A 14,338-nucleotide genomic window follows, 5' to 3' on the forward strand; every position below is an offset into this window, starting at 1 on the left:
CTTCAAGTAATTTTTCAGACAGGCCACAGAGTTAGTATGTGGCAAAGCAAGAATAAGAAGACATACTTCCGCAGCTTCTAGCTCCCTTCAGCTCAGTGCAAGACACAAAGGAGGCAATGAACGCATTTGCTGAAAAGCATTAGTAACTGAGTGAATGAACTCCAGCTCTGTTATTTATGTGTCCCTGGGCAGGGAAATTAACTTCTCTGCTTCATCATTTGTTAAAGGAAGATAATAACACCCCCTTCAAAGAGTGGAAGTAAGGAACAAATAAGGTGACAAAACAGGGAAAACAATTTGAAAATGTAAAATGATAAATAAATGTTAAATAGCATAGCATTTGAAAAGTACACTCAGATTCATAACCAAATACTGACAGGCACAAGACATGGGTGGGTGCAGTGCCAATAACTTACTGTGTGGCCCCATGATGATCACTTAGTATCTCTGTTTCTTCAGTTTCCGTCTCCTGCTCAGCCTGTGCCTTCTGACCTCAGGATCAGACTACCGCTCGTGCCTTCCATTAAAGGTCTGGCTTGGAGGCCGGTGGGGGTGACCGAAGTCACGATTTAACAATTTCGGAAGTGCTGGGTGTGAGCGGTGTGTGTTCTCGATGTCCTCCAAGCTGACCATGTGGAGAGCCCAAGTTCACCTACACGTGGGATGCCGTGGGATGTGTTTTCCCAAACTGCTGCCGGTTCTTGTAAGAGCAGTTAAGATTTTCACCCCAACCCCCTTGGTGCTTTGAACGTAACATGCACATTTGTGGTGAGCAATTGAATGATGTGCTGCTCAGTGTCTTCAACTGGTGGGTGTTTAAGGACGGAGGGGTCCCAGTATGTTCTAAAACTTGGTGATTATTAAGGAAGGAAATCAGAGAAGGTACAGTAAGAGTCGCCTTCATGTTCTTTTATTCTGCAAGTGTGTATCGAGTTCTTGTTAACTGTGTTCCTGTTTCACAGTACAACTTCGTAACTTCCACGTTTCTTCTAGATAGATGTTAAAAAGTTTAATCACAAAATTACAACTCCAAAATCAGAAAGGGATTTAATCAACTGGATTTTCAGATAAAAATAACACTTTCTCATTTAAGAGATCTGAGAGTCCACTGGTGGCTGTTCTGAGGCTGCAATTGGAATTAGACAGATTTGACTCCCTATGCAGATAAACCTGTTCGCTTGGGTGGGCTCCTACAGTGCTTTATGCAAACTTTAAGAAAGTGTTTATCTCATTTGTATTATTTTGTTTATGTATATAAATCTCTTGCTTGACTGTGACCTCTTCAAGGACAGGGAGTGATCCGTAATTATGTCACCAGGACTTGGCATATATTGTTGAAGCTATATTTTTAACAAATAAAACAAGTAGTAAGAAAGAAATACGTTCATCATTCCCAGATGGTCTTTCAATTTTTGACTGATGGTTAAAACAGTTTGTTACTGTTCTGAATTTAGAAGCTTGCTTAATAAAACTTTAAAGTTATTTAGAATCTGATTACATTTGTGACAGGAATTTTTGGAGTTCAAAGATCTTGATGAAATAATTTACTAATTAAGGCCAGGAATAGGAACCAAGGGACTGCATTACTTATGGAGCCCAAGAGGGGTTTGTGGTTAGGGTATTTTATTTCTCCAGATTTCGTAGGCACCAGAAGGAGGAGGGCAGAACCCCAGAGAATTGAATTTGATGCAAAAATTGTGCCTGGAAGAACCATACAGTGAGGTGAGGCAGCTGACAGGTAAGAGTGGTAGGTGCAGAACAGTTTTACACATTTTACTATTGAAAAATCTGGAGGGAATACTGGGAAATGCTTTGGGAGTATAGTGGACCCAATTAGATGTGTGTAATTGTAGTTAGTTTTAATAGGACCAATTTAAAATTGATATTTATGGTTAAGTATTGGATTGGCCTTTGGTGGGGAAGTGTTTGACCTGGAACTCAGACTGAAGCGTGGCAATATAGAAAAGGGTGCTTGTGCATATCCTACTGGTTGTGATACTGTTTCCTGTACTCTGTCACTTCTTTTCCACATTAATGTGGTAAACATGATTGAGGAAAATTTCACTTAAAAAAAAATCCTTTTTATTTGTATGTACTCTCTTGAAACACTTCAAATTCCTGTTATGAAAATACTGTGACATCAAAAATATGCTTTTACAAATGTCACTTAAAGGGTAGGAGTAGGGAAAGAATTGTATAGCAGAAAACACTCTGGATTGTTACATTCCAACATTTTATGATCTCTTGGACTTGTACTGCCCAATACTATAGCAACTAATCACATCTGGCTAGATTTAAACTTAATTAAAATTTAATACAATTTAGAATTCAGGGCCGGCCCCGTGGTGCACTGCGATGGTGCGCCGCTTGGGAAGCGTGGCGGCGCTCCCGCTGAGGGTTCGGATCCCACATACAGACCGGTTCCCGCTCACTGGCTGAGCGAGGCGCGGGAGCAACGCCGAGGGTTGCGATCCCGTTGCTGGTCCCGGTCCGGTACGGGGGCGACACTGAGGGTTGCGATCCGTTGCCGGACACGGAAAAGGACAAAAAAAAAAAAAAAAAAAATTTAGAATTCAGTTGCTCAGTCTCACCAGCCATATTTCAAGTGCTCAGTAGCCACATGTAGCTAGTGTCTGTTGTATTGGACAGTGCAGATAAAAGCCTTTTCATCATCAAAGTAAGTTATGATGGGCAATTCTGTTTTAGACATTTAGCAAGTACTTCCAAATTTTGGAGGGTTTGGTTTTACTGCTAAATGTCTTTCAGTGACATTTAAAGGAAATTTAAAGATCATCGGTCAAGAAATGTCTTTTGATTAATGTTTTTCCTTTCTAATAGGTTCCGATTTTGTGATTCCTACAGATTTTGCTTAGATGACATTGATTAAGGTAAAAATGGGTATAAGCCTATTCGTGCTGAATAGCAAAACTGTTAGCCTTAAAACTACTCTTGTTATGAATGAAGATACCCCAGCACATAGGAAATACTATAGTTGAAAAATCAGAAGTCTTTTCAAAAGCTTCCTACTTTCAGAAAAAACAAAAAGAAACATACACACACAAAATACAAATAAGAAGATTCCTACTTTTAGAAGTAATGGTTAGGGTGGGATTTTAAAAATTGAGATTTAGAGCTCATCTTCACAGATGAGAGATAGGCTTGTAAAGAGGTGAGCAGCTTGCCCAGGGGTTATACAATCAAATTATGGAAGTCTGACCTGAAATCCAAAATGGCTCACTAAAATTTTACCCTGCATTAGAAAGGAGTGATACTAGTAAGACCAATTTAACCTTAGGTATTTAATAAAGATTTTAAATGAATTGCAATAAGCTTTACTTCTGATAAGGTATGTTTTCCTGTTTGGATTCCTAGAGCAGTTCAGCTAGTGCAGAGGAATGAGTTTATGACCCTGGCCCTCGGCCCAGACTCAGTGTGGTGCCACCCTGATGAAAGGTGGCTAAATTGAGAGTTGGGGGTCACTGCTGACACCATCTTTCTAGAGACAGCTGGAGGTAGAGATACCCTTGAGGAAAAATGGCTACTGAGTGTACTTTTCCCTTTTTCCACCAGACGATGTGGCCTCCTGATGCAGACTTAGTTCAGAACGAAGGAGAGTCTGATGTTTGTAAACATTCCTTTAAAGCAGGGTTGAAGGGCAAGCCCGTGGCTCACTAGGGAGAGTGTTGGTGCTGATAACACCAAAGCCATGGGTTCGGATCCCTATATAGGGATGGCCGGTTAGCTCACTTGGGAGAGTGTGGTGCTGACAACACCAAGTCAAGGGTTAAGATCCCCTTACCAGTCATCTTTTAAAAAAAAAAAAAAAGGTTGACAAAGTTTCTTAAAAAGGCCAGGCAGTAGGCAATGTGTAAACAAAGGGGTGTGGCTGTGTTCCAGTAAGACTGCAAAAATGACCAAATAGCCAATAGGCCATAGTTTGTCCACCCCTGCTTTAAAGCATATTGATAGTATAAGCATTTCCAGGATAGTGAAGTTAGCCCCAATTATAATAGTTCAGAAAGGAGAACTGGACCTATGTTCTCCACTTTGGTAAGACCCCACCTATTATTAAGAGCATCTCTGTGGGTGTATGTTACTGACAGCTTTGCACACCATTAAGAAACTAGGGGTTGGGGCCATTCCGGTGGCGCACTGCTACAGTGCGCTGCTTGGGAGCACGGCGGCGCTCCGCCGAGGGTTCAGATCCCACATACAGACCGGTTCCCGCTCACTGGCTGAGCGAGGTGCGGGCGCAGCACCGAGGGTTGCGATCCCGTTGCCGGTCCCGGTCCGGTACGGGTGCGACACTGAAGGTTGCGATCCGTTGCCGGACACGAAAAAAGACAAAAAAAAAAGACAAAAAAAAGAAACTAGGGGTTAAGAGATATGTATGCTGTATCTCATCCTGCTGTGTAGTTATTTCACTTCTGCAACATCACCTGACAGCTCTTCTGAACAATCCATAACTCACCTCAACCCCCTGCAACTGTGGTAGTAAATAGTCTCCATGGAGAACCAAAAGTGGTGCCTTGGGAGAGGAACTGAACATTTATTGCTTGCTTTTTCCATATGTTGAAATGTGGAGATTAAGCAGTGACAAAGATGAGACTTACGTATTAGAAGAATTCATCTGATTAGAGGTGGGGGAGGAGTTAGGCTGGGGGCAGCATTCAGCTGGGAACAGTACTCATAGGTAGCAGGCCTCTCAGTAATCTTTAGAGACATAGTGGGGCCTGAGGTAGAGCATTATAGACAGGGTAATTTGCGGATAGTTTTATGGAGCAGAATCAAAAAGTATCCTGGACTTATTGATTGTGGGACTAAGAGAAGAGGCATTTTAGGATGACTCCTTAGTTTTTGACTTGGGTGCATTTATGGTGTATCGTAGGTATTAGCTGTATAGGAAGGAGTGCAAGTTTTGTGAGGCATGCGCTAGGTTCAGTTTGGGTATGAGTTTTGAAGTGTGGTGAGAGGGAGGTGGTGGGGCATCTAGTCCCCAGGAATACTAGGAAGGAAGTTCTGTGAGACTGTTTAACTTGTTGACAATGAATTGTAAACTCTTGCAGCTCTGCTGTTTGCCTAATTTATTGTGGCCACTTCATTGTGTTGGTTTTTTTTTAATATGAAGAAATGGCATAACAAATTCAAGACAAAAAAAAGAAACTAGGGGTTAAGAGATATGTATGCTGTATCTCATCCTGCTGTGTAGTTATTTCACTTCTGCAACATCACCTGACAGCTCTTCTGAACAATCCATAACTCACCTCAACCCCCTGCAACTGTGGTAGTAAATAGTCTCCATGGAGAACCAAAAGTGGTGCCTTGGGAGAGGAACTGAACATTTATTGCTTGCTTTTTCCATATGTTGAAATGTGGAGATTAAGCAGTGACAAAGATGAGACTTACGTATTAGAAGAATTCATCTGATTAGAGGTGGGGGAGGAGTTAGGCTGGGGACAGCATTCAGCTGGGAACAGTACTCATAGGTAGCAGGCCTCTCAGTAATCTTTAGAGACATAGTGGGGCCTGAGGTAGAGCATTATAGACAGGGTAATTTGCGGATAGTTTTATGGAGCAGAATCAAAAAGTATCCTGGACTTATTGATTGTGGGACTAAGAGAAGAGGCATTTTAGGATGACTCCTTAGTTTTTGACTTGGGTGCATTTATGGTGTATCGTAGGTATTAGCTGTATAGGAAGGAGTGCAAGTTTTGTGAGGCATGCGCTAGGTTCAGTTTGGGTATGAGTTTTGAAGTGTGGTGAGAGGGAGGTGGTGGGGCATCTAGTCCCCAGGAATACTAGGAAGGAAGTTCTGTGAGACTGTTTAACCTGTTGACAATGAATTGTAAACTCTTGCAGCTCTGCTGTCTGCCTAATTTATTGTGGCCACTTCATTGTGTTGGGTTTTTTTTAATATGAAGAAATGGCATAACAAATTCTATTTTAACCTGCTGAGGAAGGGAAATTTGTTGACAATGAATTGTAAACTCTTGCAGCTCTGCTGTTTGCCTAATTTATTGTGGCCACTTCATTGTGTTGGTTTTTTTTTAATATGAAGAAATGGCATAACAAATTCTATTTTAACCTGCTGAGGAAGGGAAATGCACGGGGGAATCCAAAGAGAGTGATTTTCCCAAAAATCCCATGGGGTATAGAAGCTTAGGAGAGGTGGTGAGTATAGACAGTTCTGTTGAGGGACAGTAAATGTGGTCACTTTAAATGGCTCCTTTCAGTGTCATGCTCTATTGATAGGAATGTAAATTGATAGTCTTTCTGAAAGTCATTTTGTATCAAGAGCTTTAAAAATACCTACACTTCTGACCTGGTAATTCTCCCTTTGGGAATTTATGCCAATTTTTTCCTTAAAATATACATAGATTTTGAATGCAAAGAGTATAGGCAGGTGAGAGTATCTAAATGCCCAATAGTTGGGAAATAGCTAAGTAAATTTTGATCGCATAAGATGGAATGATATGAACAGCCAGTATAGTCCTTGCATTATATGTATTTGAGAACTTGTTTTTGATCTGGGAAAATTCTTGTGTTAAAGATGGAGAATTACAAATGCTTCTTAGACTTTATTGTGCATATGAATTACCTGTGGAACTTGTTAAAAGGCAGATTCCAATTCAGTAGGTCTTGGATAGGGCCTGAGATGCTGCATTCTTAACCATTTCCAAGTGTTCTGCTGTTCCACATTTTGAGTAGAAAGGTGCTAGATGAAATAACCCAGCCACAAAGTCAAACATTGCATGTTCTCACATGTGGAATCTAAAACAATCAGTCCTTATAGAAATAGAGAGTAGAATGGTGGTTACCAGCAGTGGGGTTGGGGGCAGGGAAGGATGGGGAAATGTTTGTCAAAGGGTACAATGTTTCAGTAAGAAAGGAGGAACAAGGGATAACTTTGATGTGATGGATATGTGCTTTAGCTTGATTCATTCATCTCAAGTTGTATTCATATTTCATAACATCACTTTGTACTCCATAAATATATACAATTATAATTTGTTAATATTTAATTAAAAAAAAGGAAAGGTACTAGATGACTATATTAAGCAATAACAAAACAGAAATATGCTAAAAAGTTAGAATGGCTTACTCTAGAAGAGGGATTATTAGTCTTCTTTTCTTGAGTACTTTTACTTTTCTGCATTTTTCATATTTTCACAGTGAATATACAGTATTATATCAGTTAAATATACCTACCACGTATTGAGTGCTTACTATGTTTTAAGCCTCTGTGCTAAGTGTTCTGTGTATGTTATTTTGTTCCATTTTCAGTGAAACCCTATCAGGTAAGCAGAGGAGTGAAATGATTCCACCTCATGGGGTTTTACGGATATTTTTCAGAATAATCCATGTTTAGTGACTTGGTTTAGTGCCTGGCATTCATGAAATCTCAATAAATGGTAGCTTCTATGATCATTATTATTATTATTTATTTTCTTGTTTTTGTATATGATACAGTTGGGGCACAGTGGAAGGAAATAACTTGCTCGGGGTCACATAGCAGATAGTTGGCATACTCCTGATTTCAACCCAGATCTCTCTGACTTCTGACTCACGACATACTGTCGTCTCCAGGGGTGAAAAAGGAAACATGAAGCCGCCACTGCCAACTTGATCTCATCGTATCACCCCTAAGAGACCCCCCCCCCAATCAAACTACCACATACAAGCTTCTAAAAACACCCCAGGTTTTTGCTGAAGTTTTGTCAAGAACTACTTCTGACCTTCTTTATTACAGTTCAGAAATTAGAAAGTAATTTAGCATAAGAAGATGAAAATGAAAGTTGTTGGGATGAATAGAAAGATTTAGGCAACCAAATAAAAAAAAGTATTTTTCACTTTCATTTAATATTGAGTAAGTGCCAAAGAACATTTAAAATAAATACATAAATATTTATATATAAAAAATGTAGGGAATGATATGGTGAACACTCATCAACCTACTACCCAGTTTTTTGGGGTTTTTTTAAATTACCTTATTCCTTTTTCCCCCCCGAGAAAATCACCTTCCTGAATTTTCATTTTTTTGCTTTCCTTTTGGTTTTTCCACATATAGTTCAATCCCTAAACAATATATTGTTTAGTTTTATATGAAATGGATTGTACATTATGTATTTTTGTGCAGCTTGTTTTTCAACAAATATTTATATTCCTGAGTTTTATCCATATTATTGTGTATAGCTATAATTTATTTCACTGCATTGTATTATATATACTGTAGTTTCTCCATTCAGGTTTGTTTCTAGATCTTTTATTTGTTATTTCTAACAGTGCTATGATGAAGATTATGTTTCATGGTGCCCATTTGCAAGAGTTTTTTGAGTATATGTTTAGGAGTATAATTGTTAGGTCATGAGGCAAGTACCATATTCAACTTTACTAGGTAATGCTAAATGAGAGGAAGAAACAAACTCAGTTTTTCACCCTAAACTCTCACAATAGGCTGTGACACCAAATGTGTGATTTCTCCCTACTGGCAAGCAGGTAGTTCGGCAGCTTTCACCAGCTGGGTGTCTTCCAGTTCACTTTCAATACTACCTGGAGACAGCGTCAGATCTCAAAGGTTGAGGACGCAGTGACACAAGGCCGTTCCCCACTTCCAATGCCAATTGCAAGCCCCAGGTTGTTTTACCTGTGCTTCTTACCCACTGACTATAAATCAGGGTTCTCACAACCCCTTCCTGGGTTTGATTAATTTGCTAGAGCGGCTCATAGATCTCAGGGAAACACATTTACCAGTTTAATATAAAGGATATTACAAAGGATACAGAAGAGGAGATGCATAGGGCAAGGCACAGGGAAAGGGACACAGAGCTTCATGCCCTCACCAAGTGCGACACCCTCCAGGAACCTCCATGTGTTCAGCTATCTGGAAGTTCCCTGAACCCAGGCCTCTTGGGTTTTTATGGAAGCTTCTTCACAGGGCGTGACTGAAACATGGACAAAAAGGGTATGATCTAATACTAATAGACTGAGTGGGGAAACCCAGCAAGGCCTGTTTGTTTAGATTCTTCTTGGCTTCTCTGTGCAACATTCCTTCCTCTTGGAGGGGACCCCTCTTGAAACGGGGGTCTTATGACCTACAGTCAGACAAAGTAGGTCAAAAAATTTCTTTATGGCCAGCTTCAAGACAAAAAAGTGAGGGAAGATTAGAATAAGGGCTATGGGAGTTATGAGCCAGGAACTGAGGATGAAAACCAAAAAACATAAATAGCACACTAAATTATTTTTCAAATTGTTTTTGTGTACCCATCAGTGTATAAGTGGCCTAGTTATTCTACATTTTCCACCAAATTTGATATAGTCGGGCTTTTAAATTTTGCTCATGGTTGATGTAAAATGACATCTCATTGAGAGTATATATTTAACTTTTAAAAATGTTCTCTGGTTTTGACTGAGTAATCCCCAGAGTGACCTTTAGAGTTATCGGGAAGCTTTTGCAATGCAGATTGTGAATATTGTCATATAAAGTCATAGTATTTCAATTTTTCATTTGCTGAGTACTTTTGTTATTATATAAGATCTTTTATGGTATTTTAAAAAATTCAGCTTGCTGGCTTTTAGTTAATTTTGAAACACATTTTGTGTATATTCTAAAGTAATTTCACAACAGCATTTTGCTACTTTAATGATGGAGAAATCTAAAGTATTCAGCTGGTTTTGCTAAACATTTTAAGTTTTTAAATTGAAATTATAAAAATAAGCTAATTGTACATTAATCCTCTTTATGTTTCCTCTTTTTTCTCTTCTCGTTGCTACAGATATTTACTTTTACTAGTCATAATCCATTTGTCTTTTGTTTGGTTGCTTAGAGAAGAATTTGTAATAAAGTAAAAACAAAAAACTTCCTAAGTTGATATCCCTTAAAAAGCCAAAATATTATAAATGGTAGGACAGTATCCAACATAATAAGGGAATAATTGTACAGAAAGACAACCTTAAAATAAGATTGGCCTCTGATGAGAATTCTTTTGCCAATTAAAAAAACACCTTTTATGTTTTAGCACCAGTATGCATGAGCGAGTGAACCGAACAGAAAGGCAATTTCGATCACTTCCAGCTAATCAGCAGAAACTACTTCCTCAGTTTCTTCTTCACTTGGACAAGATCCGGAAATGCATTGATCATAATCAAGAAATACTGCTGACCATTGTGAATGATTGCATACACATGTTTGAAAATAAAGAGTATGGAGAAGATGTATGTGAAAGTTTGTTCTATTTGTTTTTATTTCAGGATTTAATTTCTATATTTTGAGGTCTTTAGTTTATCTTTCTGGATTTCATTTTCATAATCTTGCACAGGTCATTTGCTCAGAGAAGGTTTTCACTTTTATGTTCAGTCATTTGATTAGGCTTAGTAGAACAGTAAGGCAGAGACTGGATTTATTCACTGATTTTGTTTTTTTAAATACTAAAATAATTGTTGGCATTTGGATGCTCTTTCGACATGGTGTTCTAAGTGTTCTTGTATATAGGGTTAGTGACTTAAATTTTTGTAAACGACTTTATTAGCTATATAAAATTAATTTCCCTTGCTAAACTCATATTTTTTTTAGTATCTTGTATCTATTGATATTCATCTTTTACTGTAAGAAACTATTTTCACTTATACATCTCAAGGGACTGGCAGTAATAGAAACTGAAGTCCTGTTTTTGTATCCACAGGATGGATACAGTTGGGCCACTCCAGTGTGAGCCTCTCCATGCTGCCCCATCCATGACCAGGAGGGACTTTATTCCCTCTCCTAGAGAGAGAGGATGTTCGGTCTCCATAGCAGCTCAGTTCTGGTTCTCTCCTGAGCAAAGACTGCTTAATTATATGGTGGTTTTATGATTAATGGACCATAATCTATTGAGGGTAGAAGTGAGACCACCACACTCTTTTCATTTAGGATCTCAAGCTGCAATTGAACCCCGGTTGAGGTGAGAGGCTAGTGATTTATCCACTAAACCACCTGTATAGCTCCATAGTAGTATGTCTGTTTAACCATATTCAAAATTTGTTACTTTCTCAGAAGCTAATTGATTTCTATTTTTTAAACAGGGGAATGGAAAGATTATGCCAGCATCTACATTTGACATGGATAAATTAAAATCCACACTGAAACAGTTTGTAAGAGACTGGAGTGAAACTGGGAAAGCAGAACGGGATGCCTGTTACCAGCCAATCATTAAAGAAATTTTAAAAAATTTTCCAAAAGAGAGATGGTAAATAGTGCCTTGTTTTTAACCAATTTCTTTAAGATGTATAAGCACTGAGTTTCTCTATGAGACATATCACAGTCTTGATTTACTTTTATAGATGCCGGAAGCCTGTGTGTTTTGCATGTGTGAGTGTTGTATTTGTTATTGGATGCTTTGTCTGCGCGAGGTTGTAGTTAGTATTTTGAATAATTTTTGCTCTAGTATTTATGGGAAATTACTCTAGAAATTAAATAAGAAGGCTAGATTGAATATTCATTATCAGTGATGTGTATCTTTTTATAATTTGCTTTATGGCAAAGCAAAAAGCTACTTTTAATTATTGTGACACTTATAAGCAAATGAGGGATCTATATCTTAGAGCAGAGGCTCTTGACTTTTTTGTGTCGTGTAACCCTTGGGTAGTCTGAAACCCATGGTCTGCTTTTCTGAATAACTTTCTTAAATGAATAAAATAAAATGCATAGGATTACAAAGAAAATGATTATCTTAAAATATGATTATCAAAATACATAAAAAGTGAATTTGTGATATAACATGCTTTTTATCATGCATCACATTAAATACCATCTAGCAGCAAGTGTAATTAATATATTATGAAAATGCTGAATGATATATACATTATTTTAGGAACCTCAGCAGCTAACATGAAGTGAAAATAAATGTGCTTTCTATTGGTGATAAAGTCACAGATACTGCTAAAAATACTATTGTTTGTTGCCTGCGTTCATATTGAAGAAAAAATACCATTTAAAAGTTAATGAAACAGGTAATTTTTTTCTCGTCCCCATCATTGACTCGGTGAATTCTGTCCACAGACCCCATGATTTAGAGGCTATATATTGAAAGAGAACCACAGGATGGAATTCAGTCTGTCATTTAAAGGATCTTTGTAGAGAGACTCCTTTTCCTTATCTCATTCCACTCCTTATTGATTGATAACTTTAAGTTTGGGCATATCCTTCCAGGAATTTTAATACATACTTGTGTGTGTGTGTGTCTCCTCTCTCTTTTTTAAACTTTTTATTTTGAAAGAACTTCAAAATTTCAGGTAAGTTGCATGAATTGTACAGAGACCTCCCAAATATTCTTTTTTTTGTCCTTTTTGAGACTGGCCGCACCGCGCTCAGCCAGTGAGCGCTGTGAGCACACCGGTCATCCCTATATAGGATCCGAACCCACGGCGGGAGCGCTACTGCACCCCCAGCGCTGCACTCTCCTGAGTGCGCCACGGGCTCGGCGCCCAAATACTCTTTATGTAAATTCACCAATTTTTAACATTTTACCACATTTGCGGTATCATTTCCTCTTCCTGTGTTCCTCCTCCTTTCCCCTGTTTTATGTGTGTGTGTGCCTAAAACTACATGTGCACCAAATTATTATTTAAACTATTTGAGAGATTAGTTTGTATATATCATGCTTTTTTACATTTTAATACTTCAGAGTTTATTCTTAAGAATAAGGATATTCTAATCTATCATCTGTATTCAAATCCCATAAGTTACCCTGTTATGTTCTTGCTAACATTTACTTTTCTGTCCTGTCTAGAATCAAATCCAGGATATTGTATTGCATTTGATTGTGATGTCTTTGACTTTACTCTGGAACAGTTTTGGCCTTTCTTTGACTTTCATTGACATTTTGGAGAATAAAAGAAAGGTGTTTTTTTTTTAATAGAATATTTGTTGAGTTTTAAGACTGATGTTTCTTCATGATTAGATCTAAGTTGTATATCCCCAGTGGAAATAGTACACAATTGCTGTTATATTCTTTTCAAGATATCACATCCAGAAATATACAGAACTCTGTCAGCCCATCGTTGATTATTTTAATTTTATCACCCAGTCAAGACGTTATTTGGTTTCTTTACTGTTCAGTTAGTATTTCCTTTCTCACAACTAATGAGGAATTTCTGACAAGACACTTTTAGACCATGCAAGTTATTTTTTGTTTTTGTGGGGGGAGTGGGGGCAGCTGGCCGGTACAAGGATCAAACCCTGAACCTTGGTGTTATCAGCACCACACTCTAACCAACTGAGCTAACTGGCCAGCCCCCTTATACCATGCAATTAATGTACTGCTTGTCCTCAGGCTTTCTCCTGCCTAGAATTGTCATCCATTGATGATTCTTGCATGAACCAATCTGTGCTATAGTGGTTGTGGAATAGTGACTTTCTAACTCTACAGTTATCAGCTGACATTCTACTGTAAGGAAGAGCCTTTCCTTCTCCCCTACCTATGTATCTAACTACTTATCAGGAAAGACTCATGGTTCCTATTTTATTCAGGAAGTTATAATCCATTCCTGTTATTTTTTATATTGTTCAAAGTGCCTCAGATTTGGCCAACAAGAGTTTCTTCAAGTTGGCTCCTATGTCCTTTGAGCATACCCCCAATTTTTTTTTTTTGAGTTCTTCCTTACTTTCTGGCACAGTACTTCTCCAAGGACCTGGTTCTGTTTAGTGCGAAATGGAGTGTAGAAACCAAGATCTGGCAGTGAACATGTTCGTTGTTACTATAATATGTCATTTGCTTCTCTAGAAATCATGGGTTCATACTGGTAACTCAATTCCAGTCCCAGCTTCATAGGACTTCTCCTTAGTTTCTCCTCTTCTCTGTGTGTACCTTTTCCCACTTGAGAACCTTCGCGTCCAACGACCTCAATACATTTACTTATTTGCTCAGTTGTCTACTGTCACAAAACAGTTTCACACTTGGGCCGGCCCTTGGCTCACTCGGGAGAGTGTGGTGCTGATAACACCAAGGCCACGGGTTCGGATCCCATATAGGGATGGCCGGTTAGCTCAGTGGGTGAGCATGGTGCTGACAACACCTAGTCAAGGGTTAAGATCCCCTTACTGGTCATCTTTTAAAAAAAAGAAACAGTTTCACACTTGCTACATCCGTACCTCTATGAAAAAGAAGCCTACTAAAGGGAGCTCAGAATTTGCTAGCAATTTTTTCCCCCCTAGACTAAGGGTATATAGTAAAAATATTCTTCACGATTTATTCACATTAGCCTTCTCCCCCCCCCCCCCCCCCCCCCCCCCCCCCCCCCCCCCCCCCCCCCCCCCCCCCCCCCCCCCCCCCCCCCCCCCCCCCCCCCCCCCCCCCCCCCCCCC

General features: G+C 38.9%; 1 protein-coding gene across 1 annotated transcript in view; it reads left to right on the top strand.

The window, feature by feature from the left end:
* The first annotated feature begins 662 nt into the window (after positions 1 to 662).
* LOC103595934 (chromosome unknown open reading frame, human C9orf41) overlaps positions 663 to 14,338 on the top strand; it is a 49,715-nt gene continuing 36,039 nt past the window's right edge. Inside the window, exons 1-3 of the mRNA XM_008579472.1 lie at positions 663 to 703; positions 10,017 to 10,212; positions 11,059 to 11,222. Coding sequence (XP_008577694.1) covers positions 10,024 to 10,212; positions 11,059 to 11,222 — 353 coding nt within the window. The 5' untranslated portion in view covers positions 663 to 703; positions 10,017 to 10,023. The remainder of the gene's footprint in view (positions 704 to 10,016; positions 10,213 to 11,058; positions 11,223 to 14,338) is intronic.

Source organism: Galeopterus variegatus, unplaced genomic scaffold, assembly GCF_000696425.1.
Source record: "Galeopterus variegatus unplaced genomic scaffold, G_variegatus-3.0.2 Scaffold1891, whole genome shotgun sequence".
Lineage (NCBI taxonomy): Eukaryota > Metazoa > Chordata > Mammalia > Dermoptera > Cynocephalidae > Galeopterus > Galeopterus variegatus.